The following is a 17,483-nucleotide window of genomic DNA, read 5'->3' as shown; positions in this document are numbered from 1 at the left end:
CTGCTGTAATGTTCTTCACAGCATGAGCCTCACTGTCGCCTATAGCGGTCACTTCCCTCTAAGACGACTCTCCTTCGAGCTCCATTCTCTTCTTCTTACTCCTGCTCGCCCTTTGCTTTTTGGCTGCCCCCATGAGAGATTCATACTTGTTAAAATCCATATCTACAATGGTAGAAGAGGAGATAAGAATACCAAGAACAGTGAAAATATTTGGATATATCTATATATAAAAATCAAAGGCAAGATAAGAATTGGGGAAACGAGGCTGATCCCCCACTGCACAAGGACTCGCTCCTTGAGCAGCTCCTCGTGAGGGACTATCCCCTGCTGACAAAGGGCTTGTAGTTCTTTCAAGATGGCCTGCTCGCCGGGAGAGAGTCTTGGAGGAATATGACGCACTAGAGCTAAAATAGAAAAAAGAAACAGGTAAGCAATAGGGTACCCTACACATAGCCCCTGCATATGCAATAAATAAATAAAGGGGAGAGAACATCGCCATCAAGAGGAGCATACCAAATGCGAGAGCTCGTATAATTCAACTCCCCAGACACAAAGAAGTACCAGGACTTCCAATTGTGTATGGAAGAACTGCCTAGAGTAAAGAGTTTATAGCCAGATAAAGAGTTGAAGTAGTATAGTTCCTTCTCTACAGAGCGCGTTCTCATCTTGAAGTAACTCCGAAAGAGAGGCACCATGGGCTAATAACCTTGTCTGGTAGGAGAACGAAAAAACACACAAGAGAGAGGTAGGATTTCGAAACAAGTTGTGAGGGGGCTATGCAGTAAAAATGTAGTACATCAGAAATGAAAGGGGGAAAAGGAAGTCTAAGACCTAAGTCCAGGTAGTCCATGTACAAGAAGATCTCATTGGGGCCCGGATCAAGGGGTAACTCCGAGATGGTGGGCAGCCTAATAATAATGTTTGCGGGAATAGCAAAAAAGTACCGAACATTTTGTATGTCAGAGGAAGATAGGTCACATCGAGCGCTCCTTACTGTGGCTGGAGCCCTCGATGGGTGCGAGGAAGACTCCATAACAAAATCGGAATGTGGAACAAACGATATGAAGAATTTATGCAAATAGATCAAACAGGAGAGCCTCCCACAAAAACAAGGAAGACAATGTGCCAAACAAGATCAAACAGATAGACTTTGCATGAAAACAAGACATACACTATGCAAAAACAGATCAATAAGGCAAAATTCTAACAAGAACAGTGAAGAACATGAAGAGCAAAACAAACATACAATTCAACACAAAAGTGGAGAAAAACAACCAAGGAAAGGGGCCGAAAGGGAGCATACCTAACGAAAAGAAGGAACCCTTTGGGTGAGATGAGAAGCAAATGAAGGAGCCCACACCTTTATATAGAAAAACTTGCACGGATCCCTGAGGACGTTGGCATCTTGAGGAGGTTCGCCTGCAGAAAAGGGATGTGCGTCTCGAGGGAAAAGATATGAAAAATCCCCGTACATATGCTGACGTGGTGCTAATTCCAAGAATTCGCGACTTACCGAGGTATGGTCGATTTAACATGCATTCATTACACTTTTGCAAGAAGGAAGACGTCGCGAAAAGACTACAACGTCGCTTCGAAAAAGCATTAGACTGACACCCCCGTAAATGAGCACAACTTATTAGGAAAGTGAGGCCAAATTGAAGACAGTCAAACTAACACCCCCATAAACGAGCATAGCTCATTAGGCAGATGTAGCCAAATTGAAGGCATTCAGACCGAAAGCCCCATAAATGAGCACAGCTCATCAAGCAGGTAAGGCCCAATTGACGAGTACGACTCGTGAGGTCACGCAAACGCTCAACAAATGAGCACAGCTCATTAGGAAGAACATGCCCAACTGACGAGCACGACTCGTGAGGCCACCAATAGCCCAATAAATGAGCACAAATCATTAGGCAAAATAAGCCCAGCAGACGAGCACTATTCGTGAGGCCACCAAACAGCCTAACAAATGAGCACAACTCATTAGGCAGAACAAGCCCAGCTGACGAGCGAGCATGACTCGTCAGGCCACCAAATAGCCCAAGAAAGGAGCACAATTCATTAGGAAGATAAGGTCAAACCAATGAGCACGACTCGTAAGGCCACCCGAAAAATGAGCACAGCACATCGAGCAGCTAAAAAGCCTCGAAGCAACAACTCAGCAAAAATTGCTCCAAAGAGTTGTTAGGAAAAAACTTGCTCGTCAAAAAGCCTCTGAGCAACAATTCGGTAAAGATTGCCTCAGAGAGCAGCTCGGAAAAAAGCCTCAGAGCAACAGCTCGGCAAAAATTGCTCCAGTTAGTAGCTCGGCAAAAACTTGCCCGGTGAAAGGCCTTGGAGCAACAGCTCGACAAAAAATTGCTCCAGAGAGCAGCTCGACAAAAATTGCTCTAGAGAGTAGCTCAGCAAAAAATAGCTCGGTAAAAATTGTTCTAGAGAGCAGTTTGATAAAAAACAGCTCGACAAAAATTGCTCCAGTTAGCAGCTCGACAAAAACCTACCCAGCGAAAAGCCTCGGAGCAATAGCTTGGCAAAATTGCTCCAGATAGCAACTCGGCAAAAATTGCTCCAGTTAGCAACTCGGCAAAAATTGCTCCAGTTAGCAACTCGGCAAAAATATGCCTGGCGAAAAGCCTCAGATTAACAACTCGGCAAAAATTGCTTCAGAGAGTAGTTCGGCAAAAAACAGTTCGGCAAAAATTGCTCCAAAGAGCAGCTCGGTAAAAGGCTCAGAGCAACAGCTCGAAAAAAAGCCTCGGAGCAACAACTCAGCAAAGATCGCCCTAGAGAGTAGCTCGGAAAAAACTTGCTCTGCAAAAAGCCTCGAAGCAACGGCTTGGCAAAGATTGCTCCAAAGAGTAGCTTGGCAGAAAAACAAAAATGCCCCGAGCAGCGGCTCGGCCACAAACGCTTCGGAGAGTAGCTTGGGTGAATCTGGTCGGGACGATCCATCCGGCACGAACGAGCAAGCTGAGTTGCTCGAGGATATCTACTCGACACAGGTTCTCGAGAAGGGCAGTTCGGAGACAGCCAGCTCGGCATAAGTTGCATGTCGATATGGCTCGGAGCAGCCATCCTCCCTTAGTTTGGCTCAATAGACCATCTGAACCCCATTAACGGCTTGGATCAGCCGTCCTCCCTCGGTTCGGCTCGAAAATGCTGCACCACACCCTCCTCGACTTGGCAAGCCATTCGAAACGCATTGTCTGCTCGGATCAGCTGAAGCAGGTTGGAATTAGCCAGCTGAGCAACATATACTTCCAAAAAAAATAAATAAATAAATTATTTTTGAAGATAAGGGAGGAACGATTAGTATGTATGAGAAGAGGACACAGAAACTTTCAAAATTCCTTTTAGAAATTTGAAACTAGGGGGGGACAACTGATGTGCCCCAAAATATATTAGTTTATAAGAGGAAGTCAACACCTAGTCATCACTCCCCAAGTCAGACCTGCTGACAAGAGCAATCAACTCCAATCCAATAAAGAGGAGGAGAGATCCACGCCGGCACCTTAAATGGGCGGAGTAATACACGTAGACACTTTATGACCCGAAAGTGATTCACGCCGCCGCGCCATAAAGACAAATCAACTCCAGGGACAACCCTAACCACTATAAGAAGGGACATGGGGAAGATGCCAAGGAAAGTCATTCGACACCCATTCTTACTGTTGCATTTTGCCTCTCTAAAGCATTTCCCTTACTTAGGCATCAGAGCGATCCCCCGGAGTATACCCCGGGTCCTCCAAGCCTTTCTTCCTTTCCCATTTCAGGTCAACGGAAGTCAAAAGAGCAGTCCCACTGATTTTATCCCGCAACATATGTATATATATGTAATCCACAATTAGAAAATTATTTGTTATCATTTAAATTAAATAATTAATTGATTGAGTAAAATCAAATGGTTGGTTTCCTAACAAACTTATTGAGTTGGAGTGAATTTATTATTACATTTTCGTGATTAGTTATGCATGATAATTGAGAATTCAAATTTGGGGGTTTTTTTTTTTCTTTTCTTTTCTTTGTAACCCTAAATTTAGGGAAATGAATACTAATAACAAAGAGATTTGTGTAGAGAATGGAGGATAGTTATGAAATTATGAACAACTTTTGAAAGAATATTAATTCCTTAAATAACTCACTAAGAAAATAAATATTTTAGTAGTATTGAATAAAAAAAAATGTATGGGATCAATTTCTTCAATTAATAATATTGATAAATGAAGGTAAAGTGATGATGAAGACAATATGGATAGTATTTTTGGTCTTTTTTTAATTGTTTTTTGCTTGGAATGTTGGCATTCCAAATGGAAAGACATGGAAGCTCACACGCCAACGACCTGGTCCCAATGTCCCAATCATGCACTATGAGTGAATAGAGAAGAATATATACCCATAACCACAAATTCAAAGAAAAAAAAAGGGCAAATCAAGACGTACAAAATAAAGAAGCAGGCCTAATATAAAGGTAGCTGGCTTATTTTTCTATATTAACTCATTCAGCGCCTCGTCTGTTCCATCAAACGCCCAGTCCACACCACTTCAATTCACACCACTGTACAACTTTTGCTTTTTGTTTTTTGGTCTGTTCTTCCTTGCTCCGGCCGATCGCTTTGCCGGTAGAGGGCGGAGGAGGAATTGAAGGAGGTAGGGTGAGAACTAATGGGCATTCTGGGAAGTGGAGGCGGCTACTGGGCTTTGGTTGTGGGGGTGTGTGTGGCGTCGTTTTGGTGGCAGTCGTGTTTGTGTCTGGGGCAGCAAGAGAGGCACTTCAAATGGGAAGTGGAGTACATATTCTGGTCTCCGGACTGCTTAGAGAATGTGGTAATGGGCATCAACGGCCAGTTCCCCGGCCCCACCATCAGAGCCAAAACTGGGGACACCCTCGTCGTTGAACTCACCAACAAGCTTGACACCGAGGGCGTCGTCATTCACTGGCATGGCATTCGCCAGGTTCTTCATGTCATTTCCTTCTTATTAATATATTCATCCCTCCCTCTCTCTCTCTCTCTCTCTCTCTCTCTCTCTCTCTCTCTCTCTCTCTCTCTGTAAAATTGATGATTTATTGTTTTGTAATTAAGTCGGTGTACATTGTGTTTCTGTGTTTTCAGTTTGGTACGCCGTGGGCAGATGGAACTGCATCCATTTCACAGTGCGTGATCAATCCTGGAGAAACTTTCGCTTATAGGTTCATAGTTGACAAGGTAAAGTTAAGGGTTTACGGTAATTAGCAGGAAATGGAGTAGTGTTGAACGCACGTATACTCATATAATTAGGGGTAAAGGCCACTTACGGCTTGATTTATAGCTGTCTGGCTCCATATAATATATATTACTGCAGTGCATTACAGCTGGGGTTTCTTGTTTCTTTGATTTTTCCTTTTTCTTCTTCTTTTTTTTGATCTTCACCGTGAACTCACATATAAAATATCATTTAATTATAATTATGAACAAATGGGAATTGGGGTGGTGGGTGGTGCAGCCGGGAACATTCTTTTACCATGGACACTTGGGGATGCAAAGATCGGCAGGGCTGTATGGGTCGCTGATAGTAGAGGCCGGACAAGGAGAGGAGCCATTCCATTACGACGGAGAACTCAGCCTCCTCCTCAGCGACTGGTGGCACAAAAGCTCCCGTGACCAAGAGGTCTCCCTCTCCGCCAAACCTGTCCGCTGGGTTGGGGAACCTCAGGTACCGATTATGCTTCTTTAATTAGCTTTACATTTGCTAATTAATCCAGATTTAATTTGCAATACACCCAATATATTTATATTAACTATCTTAATTATGGACATTATAATTAGCCTTCTCGAAAATTTGTACCTCAGCTTGGAGCATCCCAAGATATTAGATATCATATCAAACGCTTAACTGAAAATTGACCGGTTCTTATTAACCTAAGTACATAGGGTAATTATGAAATCTCCTAGCTGGTCAATTCATTGAGGAGTCTTTTCTTAATTATGACTACTTGATTGTCTACGTAGCCTATGAAACCACGTACAATCTTTTTTACTTTTTGAATATCGTCGGGTGTCACGTGTGTTTTACGCTCTGTGACTATTCCTGTGCCCTGTGGAGCTGACCCCACAATATCACAAGAAAGGTAAATTCAGGAGCGGCAAGACGAGAATCGAATTCGTGAGATTTTTTACAAGCTAACCGTCAAGCGGCACTCTTAGGAAACACCTTGCCACCTTAGGAAACGCTTTGTCACTTGAACCACGCCTTGGGGCGAAACAACGTACAATCTTGCACATACGTTAAGTATACGTGATTAAAATATATAATACATACATAATTTTACATTGACAAAAGAGAAAAATCTATGATACATTCTTTTATTTACGCAATAACTTTTTGACTATGTGATCCTAAATGATAGGATCATCAAAAGTTTTTGACTTTTTTTATCCTTAATGATAAAATAATCAAAAGAGTCAACATTTATTGCCTTGCCTATAGGGTTAAAAGGGCTGTTGACCTGTTTCTCCAATTTCTCATCAAGTCTTTTTCTCTTTTTTCTTTTTTCCTTGCTTAATTATTCAGAGTATACTGATCAACGGGAGGGGGCAGTACAACTGTTCCCTAGCGGCTCACTTTAGCAACTCCTCGTCCAATCAGTGCACGTTTAGCGGAAGCGAACAATGCGCACCCTACATCCTCACCGTCCTCCCCAACAAGACTTACAGGCTCAGGCTGGCCAGCACCACGTCGCTCTCTGCCCTCAACGTGCAAATCGGGGTAATTCTTTTTTTTTTTTTTTTTCCAATTATTACTTTACGTGTCTTATTAATCATTTCTTCTTCTTAAAGGGGCTTTAATTTTATATGATAATTATTATCTTCACATGCCTGTCACTCACAGCTGCCTGTTGGGTAGGGCCACATAATAATATTATTATTATTCCATATCTTAGATATTTCTTCTTGTCTTTTGAAAAGTGGAGTCCTTGTGGAAGTGGTTGATGTACTATAATGGCGTTTTTTCTTAATTTTTTTTTAAAAAAATGACATTTCCACGGGTCTATCTTTCATTTCAAAATCTATCTTTGCCTCTCCTAAATAATTATTAGTAAGTTAAAAACGCGTTTTTACTTTTGAGAGAATTGAACTTTTCAAATGTGTCATTTGTGAGAATTTTGAGAAAGAATAGACTACAAGTGTATGTAAAATCAACACTAGGCATGGAGTCATCTATATTATTTTTCTTTGTATAATATTTCTGAGTGACAAGTTCAAAAAGGATAGATTTTTTTTTTTTTCTTCTAATTAAGGTGAATGACTAAATAATGAGATGTGACAGTATGATATATAATACTATGTAATCATATAATAAGTAGTCATGATAAAATTAGATTTCAGATGTCTTATTTACTTGTTTCGAGGAGAGAGAAGATCTTTCTCTCCCATCGGATTTTGAAAGTCTTAGATTGCACTAACAATCAACAAAAGAATAGGGAAAAAAACAAAAAAAAAAAGGAAACAAGAAGGAATAGCACTCTCATATCCCATCTTAATCATCATTATCAATTACGTTTCTCTTCACTAATTTATAATATTTTTTAAGTTGGGTTATTATTTGATATTAAAGGAAGATGGAATGACCAAACTCATAGATTCATTCAAAAGTCTTTTTTTTTAAAAGTAAATTCATTGACTCAATTTCGATGAAAATTTCCTTTTTAAGGAAAGGAAAATAAGCAAATTCGTTTTTCATTATATTCTTTCTCTCTATCAAATACTATTAATTAAAATATACAAATTTTTTCTAATATAATTAAAATGTTTCCTAAGAACCCCATATGTGAATGTAAATCAAAATTTTATTGATTGATTTGATATATTAAAAATTTTTTCTCATTATTCTTGATAACCAATCAACATAAAGGTAGATCCTTTCAAAATTTTCTTTTACTTTTATAATATTTTCTAATTTCACCAAAAAGTATTAGCCAGGTCCCCCACTAGATCACTAAGAGAAGTAACAAAAGTTTAAAGTGGTGACCGTAGCAATAAACGGACTTAGGTAGCAAATTAAAAGAGAGAAGAGATGTCAAGAAAAGAAAAAGAAAAAGGAAGGATAGAAAACCAAGCAATGATTAGGGGTTTTCATATGTTCATTGTAAAAAAATCAGCCACTGTGGTCTAATTAAGCTGCGCATAATGTATTCATATAGAGAGGCCGGAAGATGGAACTGTGTTTTCAGAGGATCGTCAAATCACGGGGTTGATCTGGCTGAGATTATGCACATGCAGCACCCCAAATGGGACAACTGCATGTGAAAAGAGACCCCTGCTTTAGCAGGCAGAGCCCTGTTACCCTTACACTTAAAATACACATGCATGCAGACAGCTTCAACAGAGTACTTCATATGTTTATATAGCCCTGCCTATCTTTGCTTTTCCAAAAGCTACTATCTATAAGAGTAAAACCCTTTTCTCTCTCTGCATTTGCTTGGGAAGGGACTAGCTAACTCCTGCTCTGCACTCTGGAGTTCCCGCCTTGCCTGCACCCTCCTGAATTTCTCAGCTAGCTGCAGCCTGCAGGTTATTATTGCTGGCATGCAAATGTATAAAATATTTTAGTAATTAAAACTGAAAAATAAGGCGATCTTTTAGTTTTTGTTTGTTTTGAGAAGTTTGGAAGTGGAAAATCGAAGCATAATCCGCAACAGATGATCGAACATGCCCATAGAAGTCACTTTCTGGTTTTTTAAGTCTCTGACATTTTTATCTATAAGAAAAGCTGAAAAGAATAAATGATTATTTTGAGTATTTAGTTTTTAGCTGTTCTATAGAATTTTGGGATATTAAAAAAGAAGATAATTAATGTTTTTTTTTTTTTGTCATTCAATTTTTTTTTTTTTTTTTTTGACTTTTTCAGAATCACAAGATGGTGGTGGTGGAAGCAGATGGGAACTATGTGCAGCCATTTGCTGTGGATGACTTGGACATTTACTCTGGACAAACCTACTCAGTGCTCCTCAAAACAGACCAAAACCCTTCAATGAACTATTGGGTCTCAGCGAGTGTGAGAGGAAGACAGCCCAACACTTCTCAAGCCCTAACCATCCTCAATTACAATTCAACTCCACCATCATCACTCCCAACATCACCCCCACCAGTGGCACCTCGTTGGAATGACTACAACCACAGCAAATCATTCTCCCACAGAATCCTAGCCCTAATGGGCTCCCCCGCCCCTCCGATCCACTACAGCCGTCGGGTCGTCCTGCTCAACACCCAAAACAAGATCGACGGATACACCAAGTGGGCCATCAACAATATCTCCTTAGCCTTGCCCCCCACACCTTACTTGGGTTCAATGAAGTTTGGCCTAAGAAATGCTTACGATCATCGAAGACCACCCGAAAATTACCCTATCGATTACGATGTGATGAAACCGGCTGTAAACCCTAATTCCACCTACGGCAACGGGGTTTACGTGTTTAGATTCAACACCACGATCGACGTGATACTTCAGAATGCGAATGCACTGTCGGAGAATGTAAGCGAAATTCACCCATGGCACTTACATGGGCATGACTTCTGGGTGTTGGGGCAAGGGGAAGGGAAGTTTTCGAAGGAGGATGAGAAGAAACTGAACGTGAAGAATCCACCATTGAGGAACACTGAAGTGATATTTCCTTATGGGTGGACAGCTTTGAGGTTTGTGGCGAATAATCCGGGGGTATGGGCATTTCACTGTCACATAGAGCCTCACTTACATATGGGCATGGGTGTGGTCTTTGCCGAAGGCATTCGCTACATCAAGAACATACCTAACCAAGCTCTTGCATGCGGCTTGACTGCAAAGCTGCTAATGGACAAAACCGGGAATTGATAGATCGAGGCAAGGCGAGGCAATTTAAATATACAGTACCACTAGCTAGTTTGATGCCATGTTTAAATTTTTTGGATTCATCAAGTTTCATGCTTTGAAACTTTTTATATATGTATTGCAATTCAGAGTGATAGAAATATTGTTTAGGAAATAAAATTGAGTGACTGTCAAAGAACGACTATATATTGAGAATATATCTGGCTATATCTTTTCGCTTCGGCCTTCCCTTTCTCTAATATATACTAGTGATATGGGATAAGAATAGCAGAAAGAATTCTTAGCATCTGCCATGCATGATGTTTTTGTCTCCAGATACATGTTGGAACTTTAATTCAATAAAATTTCGCAGCCACATTCACCCTAGTGTTCAAAATTAGCTTATATTTCCTTGGCCCGTTCCCCACCCTCTTATTACCCACAATGGAATGTCACATCAATAATTTTCATAGCCTATATTTATAGCCCTTAGCTTAATTAAGCGTTTGGGTCCATTTCTATGCAATAATTTATAGTCCTAGTATTTTACATTCTTAATTACCATGTAATGACATAACATTAATGTGAGGTAAATGAAGTAAAATCATTTTAAATGACGTTTTTGGTCAAGTAGGTGACAATAAAAGTTTTAATACATATGTGCCAAGCACTTCATGTGAACCCCCAAGGGATATTTCAAGTGTGGAACGTGCATGTTAAAGGTTCATGATTCAAATATCTTGTTAGTGTGGAATTTCAATGCTAATTAAGTAGTTATGCCTTTTATTATTTTATCATTTAAATGAAGCTATAAAAGTATTTTAATTTTTAATCTTTCTAATTTTAAAGAGCTAATCCGTAAACAATTAATTGAGAAATCAATATGACCATTACTTTTATTTTATAACATATTCTTACTTAATATAATCTATAGACACGTCATTTGTTTGGCCATTGTATAACAAAATTTTTTGCTTTAAAAATTGTCAGTTTAAGGAAGCAGGTCTTTTTCGAAGTATATTCTCATTTAAATTTTTTTTGAAATCATCCAATTAAGTTTTTGAAAAATGTTTTTAAGAAGTGGGGGTGCATTCTAAGGTCTTCACCTAAGCAGAAGCTCCATAATCTGTTTTGATTTTCTCCCTCTCACCACCTTGATATGAATATCCATCCACTAGGTTTACATTGCAAAATATTAGTCACATTCACCTTTTTTGCATTATATGTGAAACATAACCAAAAAGAGCAAAAAACAACAAAAAAACAAAAAAAACAAAAATGAGGTCTTGAGCTTCACTCTCGCCAGGGCCGGCTCTTCATAATATGGGGCTCTAGGTGAATGATTTAATCAATACCCTTAATATTTTGTTTAATTTTTATTTTTATTTAAAATTAATTTTTCTAACTTTTTGAGATGCAAAATCACTAATTATGGGAATAGAGCATAATAAATAATGCTAATATTATTTAATTAAAAAAAAATTTGGGACCCAAAAACGCGGGCGCCTCAACTGCCTAAAGGCAGAGCCGACCCTGACTCTCGGGTTGCTTGCATCAAAACCTCCTTCACCTATATTCATCTCCAAACATGTGACATATTCCAAAGTTAGTTTCATAATCGGGGTTTTTAATTTAAAATTGCAGCCTAATTTGGCCTAACTTGTGACTCATGCCTGTTGTGGGCCTTTTTGTTAATAGGAGCCCAATTTGGGCCATTTCTCATTTTGAGGTCCATTGTGGGCCTTCTTTTTGTTTGCAGCCCATGTTGTGCTAGCTCACTGGTTCCCACTCTCCTTCCCCATTGCCAAGTGAAATCTCCCAAACAGCCTCATGCTCCACTACCTTGCCCCCTTCCAACCTTACTCCCACGATTTGGCTCCCTTTGGCCGTGCTCCACTACCTTGCCTCTAGCAGAGCCTACTCCCCATAGCTTGCTTCCATTACCCTTCTCCCCACTACCTTGCCCAAAAGATCCTATGCAACCCTAGAAACCTAACCTTGGTTGTCGTAAACTAAACCCCAAAGTAGCCCCAAGATCTCCACGCTTCAGCCCTCCAAGCTAGCTCCAAAACCCTAACCAACATGCTGGCTTTGTTGCTGTTGCTTCTGCTGTTGTTTGCAGCCTTGTGCATGCCCCTAAAACCACCCTTAAACTCCCCATTGCTCTCCCCTTTTGCTGCACTTCAGCCCTAAAATTTATCAAAAAAAGAAACCAATCAAAACACCTTTTAATTGCTTATCCCCAACAAAACCCTAATGATAGCAGACCCTAATGTTAATGTATATAACACTTGTCCCACATCTAGTTGATAAACAAACCTTTCCCGTAGAATAGATTATAAATAGGATACTCCTCTTGTATACAAATCACACCATTCAATACAACTCTCTCCTCTTGTCTCCTCTCTCTCTCTCTCTCTCTCTCTCTCTCTCTCTCTCTCTCTCTCTCTCTCTCTCTCTCTCTCTCTCTCTCTCATTATGGTATCAGAGCCACTATTTCTTTTTTTAGTGGTCCTTGGCCTATCAAGAGTTGAGTATGCTCTATGATTGCCACTACAAGTGGATCTTTCACATTAGAAATACTTCTTGTGCAACCTTGGTATATCAAAAGTTGAGCATGCTCGGTGATTGCAATAATTATTAGTTGATCCTTCACATTAGAAAAACTTCTTGTATATCCTCTCCATACCTATCCGGCTACCTCTAGCCACTACCCACCCTCGGCTGCCGCCACCGCCTTCGACCTCCCGTCTCTGGTCACTACCTTCGACCGTCCGTCTTCTATCATCGCATTTGAATGCCCGTCTCCGGTCACCCCTCATCTTTGGTCACCACCTCTGAGCACCTGTATTCGGTCACCGCTCATCTCTGGTCACTACCTTTGACTGCCCATCTTTGGTCACCGCCTCCAATTGCAGTTGCTTGTTTCCAGCCGCCACCGCCCTCCTTCAATCACCGTCGTCACCTCAACACACTATGGATCATCTTGAGGCTTCAAAACCCATTGCCATCATTATAGAAGCCCCCAACTATGTACACTGTATGGGCTTAGGCTATGTCAAGCTTTCTTAAGGGCAGAAAGCTTTGGCGATATGTCTTTAGTGATATCATTGAACCAGAGAAAATTGATGGTGAAGCCCACATCAAATACATAGATCGTATTAAGGAGTGGGATAGAAAAAACCACCCGATCATCCCTGGAATTCGCAACACGTGCATACACTCCATTAGTCTCCAGTTTGGGAGATTCAAAACTACCAAATCAGTTTGGGACATTTTGGAGAAATGTTACACCCCCGCGGATTTGTCTTATCAACATCAACTTCTAGGCACCCTACACTGCATGCAACAACAAGTTGGGTAATCCATCAATAATTTCCTATATGAGATGTACTATGTTTGGGATCAATTTGCTTCCTAAAAACCAGAATTTACAGATGGCACTAATGCTGAAAAATTTTCCAACTATCAGGATCGTCAACACTTGGTTCTTTTTCTAATGGCACTCACTAATGACTTCGAGTATGTCCGTACATCTCTCCTTTATCACAATTCCCTACCTACTTTGGATCAAGCTGTCACTGAACTTCTCTCGAAGGAAACTTGCATTGCCTCTCGCAAGACAGCTTCCTACAAATGTTGTCATCGCCACTCCCAGGGGACCTCACCCAAACAACAACAAAGGGCCTTGATGAACAATAAATAGAAAATATAAAAACATTGAAGAACAACAATATGGATTAAAAACAAATTGAAATACCTTTATTTGATCAAGTTCATCCTTAGCCAAGGTTAGGGCATTAGTTTCTCAAAACAAGATGAAAGAAAAATAAACTCTAAAGAGAACCTTCACAAAATCCAACCATCCCCTCAAAATAAGAGATTTTGTTTATATAGTTGTCTCCTCAAAACCCTAAAAACGGAATAATATAAAAAGAAAAATGATAAAATAATATTTGCTAGTTTTTTGGCTTGGATTGCAGCCCACTTTTGACCTAGTAACCGTCCGTATTAGCGAAATACTATCTCACAATGAATTGTAGATATTTTTGTAAGCTTTCTAACATCACTAGAATCACACCCATTCAATATCAGATGAAAGAGTTATGATTAAAATACCAAAATACGTTCAGGCCATCTCCTAGCAAATTTTGGACTTGGATTGCAGCCCACTTTTAACCTAGTAAAAGTCCGAATTAGAAAAAAGATATTTCAGGATAAATTGTAACCCATTATGCAAGGTTTTTAACTCAGCTTGAATCGCCTAAAACCGACATCGGATGAGATAGTTATGATGAAAATACTGAACGGTGCGCGAAGACTCTTCCAAAACGGGATTATATCGTATCCAATATTATTTCCTCCAATCTAGGTGGTTGATCTTCTTCATTTATGCCAACTTCATTCTTATGTTAAAAATCATTGGAAATTAATTAGAATTAAAAACTTTATAAAATGAAGATCAAGTGAGAAACTTACCACTAACATATTCAAATTGTCCTTATAAATTATCAAATAAACAAGAAAAAGTAATGTTTAGATGACACTTTTATGCACTCATGTAGAGACTCGGAAAAATAATAATAATAATAATAATAATAATAATAATAAATGGAAAATTTGTTTGATGCATACCAAACCGTCGACGGTTTAGGGGAGCTTAGGAAAACCGTTGATGGTTTCAGGGAAATCATCGACGGTTTGTGAAACCATCGACGGTTTGGTTTGGGGATAGCAGCCTATAAAAAGATTCTAGTTCATTTTTTTTTTTTTGAAAAAATTTCTCTCTCTTCTCTCTCTCTCTCTCTCTCTCTCTCTCTCTCTCTCTCTCTCTCTCTCTCTCTTTAAATTTCCTCCTAGAACTCAGCGAAATTGAAGGATAAACGCTTTTTCAAGGTCCTAGCGTTGGTCCTTAGTTGTTTAACAGGAGCAGATCGTCGTTTGTGGATCCTAGACACCACTTCAGGAATAAGGTAAGGGGAATAGATTATGTTAGTTAGTTTTGAAAAATTTAACTAATTAAATTGTAGTATGTGATTACAAGAATTTTATATATATATATGGAAATGGAAATTTTGAATTACTATTACATGCATGTTTTTGGAAAACCGGGTATTTTGAGTTTAAGTGAATCCTAGAGATGATTATACGTTTATTTCTCAGCAAAATATATTTTTCCTAGGCAAATTTTTATATTATGAATTATCACTCAAACTGTGTGGCATGAGTAATGAATATGTTACTGCATAAATAAACTTATTAGAATATTTCATGATGATACAGAACAAGTATGATTTTATAATGATTTCTGGAAATGTTATAAATATTATGGAATCATGATATGACAGTATTCGGTCAGATTTATGATATGACAGTACTCAAACAGATTTATGATATGTCAGTATTCAACCAGATTTATGATATGACAGTATTCAGTCAGATTTATGATATGACAATATTCAGATAGATTTATGATATGACAAGAATTATACAAATTATGAATATGACCGATTTTATGAAAATGAGATCAAGTTACAGTTTTATTATATATGAATAGCATTATATAGTATAAGAACCCTGATGGACCAATTATGTTTAGAGCACGGTACCGTGGCTAATATGATATAGTCAGTGCCACCACACCATTTAGAAAGTATTGGTGTATAGATAGTCGATTGAGTTAGAGAAGAGTAGAGTACCCCCCCTGGCAGTCTGGACCAAGCAGGGTAAGCTAATCGTACTTACAAACGTGTTATGTCTGGCTTAGCGTGGTAGGCCAATCATTACTAAGTCCTGCATTTGAATTGCACAACCCGATCATACGAGATTATTACATGATGTTATATGATTGTCCATTCAGGGGAAAATTCTTTTATGCATAGATATAACAGATGATTTACATATACAAAGGAACTTATTACGATAAATTATGCTTATGTTGAAAAGTATGTATTTTCCAAACCTATATATATGAGTACATATTTACATGATTTAGTAGTTAAAGTTAATTATTTATAGGATATGTTTATGATGCACTAAAACTCATGTTGCCACAAAATGATGATAATCTATTGTGTCTTATTAAGAAATGTCTCACTCCTATAATTCTAACATTTTAGGAAATCCAAGGAACCAAGCCTAGAGAGCTCTAGGGCACGACTAGATAAGGTAGTTTAGGGTAAGTACTTGTGAGACACAGTTATGTATATGGATATACCTTGTGTATCTCAGGATGTATTATGGATTTTTGGGCATATATGTATGCAGTTATAGTGACATTAGAACTTTGGTATTGTATTTGAGGTTTATATATTTACACTTCCGCTGTTTTGTTTAATATGAGTTATAGACAGGTGTCCTGATACCCCACTTTAGGTGTGGATCGGTACAGTTATGGTATCATAGATTATGTGTAATGCCTCGACTTGCCACATGGGTCTAGAGTGCTAGAAAGCATAACATAAAACAAAAATACTCGCTGATACCATAAATAAGAGGGTCCAACCCCGAAGGCTTCATGGTTGCCCTTTCCATAAACAACATACAATAAACTAGCGGAAAAGTTTCATTCTCAAAATACCATACCAGAGTTCTAACATAAATACTTCCAATGTTTCTATTACAACCCCAAAAAGATAACCTGACCATAGTCTAGTACTTACACGAGTACTTACAAAACTCACAAAACGATACGCTCCAGAACCCACTAGAACGTTAGGTCTGGTTTCCTGCAGGACCTAAAACAAGATTTGTATACTGGGGTGAGATACTTTTCAGTAAGGTGGATCATATTACATTAGTGCATGACTACATGAGTTTATTCCAATAGAAAAATAATAGTAAGTTTAATTGAAATGAATTACGTAGTTAAAACATTCTCAACATTGTAATATAGGAGATGTATATATATATATATATAATTCTTGCAAAAGATAGTGTGGCTCATTACAAATGAGAGTTCCCGAGGTTGGGGCAGGATGCAAGCTCATACACTGTAAAATCCCTCGGCTCTCTACTCAAAGCTGTAACTTCGCCCATTTTGTCTTTAAATTATGTGTATGCATATTGAACTCCTCCCTGCCTTGGAACACCATATGAACATCATTTACTTCCTCCATGGTACGGATTGTGCGGTCCGTAGACTTGATCTAGCTCTGGTGGCCCACCATTCTAATCACTTCAAAGTTACAAGTCCGCTTTGGTCAACCCCACCTTAGATCAAACACCAGAGCTAGTCGCCAATCGACTTTTCAGATACCCACCCTTACCAATAAGTTGTGGTTGCACTGTATCACCCACTAACAATGGTACCATGCTCTCATAGTAACTAGTTCCTCAGGTGGTTCATACATCATATATACAATTTATAAAAAAAGCACAGTAAACTATTTTCGTTCCATAAAACATTTATGCAATTCTAGTATTTTTGACAAACTCATTCATTCATCGGCATTACCAGGCATTCACAGCCCTCGGTCCTAAACTGACATCTCATTTTCCACAATTCCTATAAACAATTTGAAACTCTAGTTCCCATATCTCATACAGATATTTCACTAGTTCAGTTCATTCACATTTACCATCTCATGTCACACTCATTTGATTAAATATGCTATAATATAATAAATGGTTCAGAAAATATCATTTAATTTAAAAACAAG

The 17,483-nt window shown here is 38.8% G+C and overlaps 1 protein-coding gene across 1 annotated transcript; it reads left to right on the top strand.

Moving 5' to 3' along the window:
* The first annotated feature begins 4,492 nt into the window (after positions 1-4,492).
* LOC131149010 (L-ascorbate oxidase-like) lies at positions 4,493-10,040 on the top strand. Its single transcript, XM_058099044.1, has 5 exons — positions 4,493-4,953; positions 5,112-5,204; positions 5,482-5,691; positions 6,550-6,744; positions 8,887-10,040. The coding sequence occupies exons 1-5, from the start codon at positions 4,663-4,665 to the stop codon at positions 9,844-9,846; spliced, it is 1,749 nt and encodes a 582-aa protein (XP_057955027.1). The 5' UTR covers positions 4,493-4,662; the 3' UTR covers positions 9,847-10,040.
* The last annotated feature ends 7,443 nt before the right edge of the window (positions 10,041-17,483 follow it).

This window comes from Malania oleifera, chromosome 2 (genome assembly GCF_029873635.1).
Source record: "Malania oleifera isolate guangnan ecotype guangnan chromosome 2, ASM2987363v1, whole genome shotgun sequence".
Taxonomy (NCBI): Eukaryota; Viridiplantae; Streptophyta; class Magnoliopsida; order Santalales; family Ximeniaceae; genus Malania; species Malania oleifera.
This window is presented reverse-complemented; position numbering and strand designations above follow the sequence as displayed.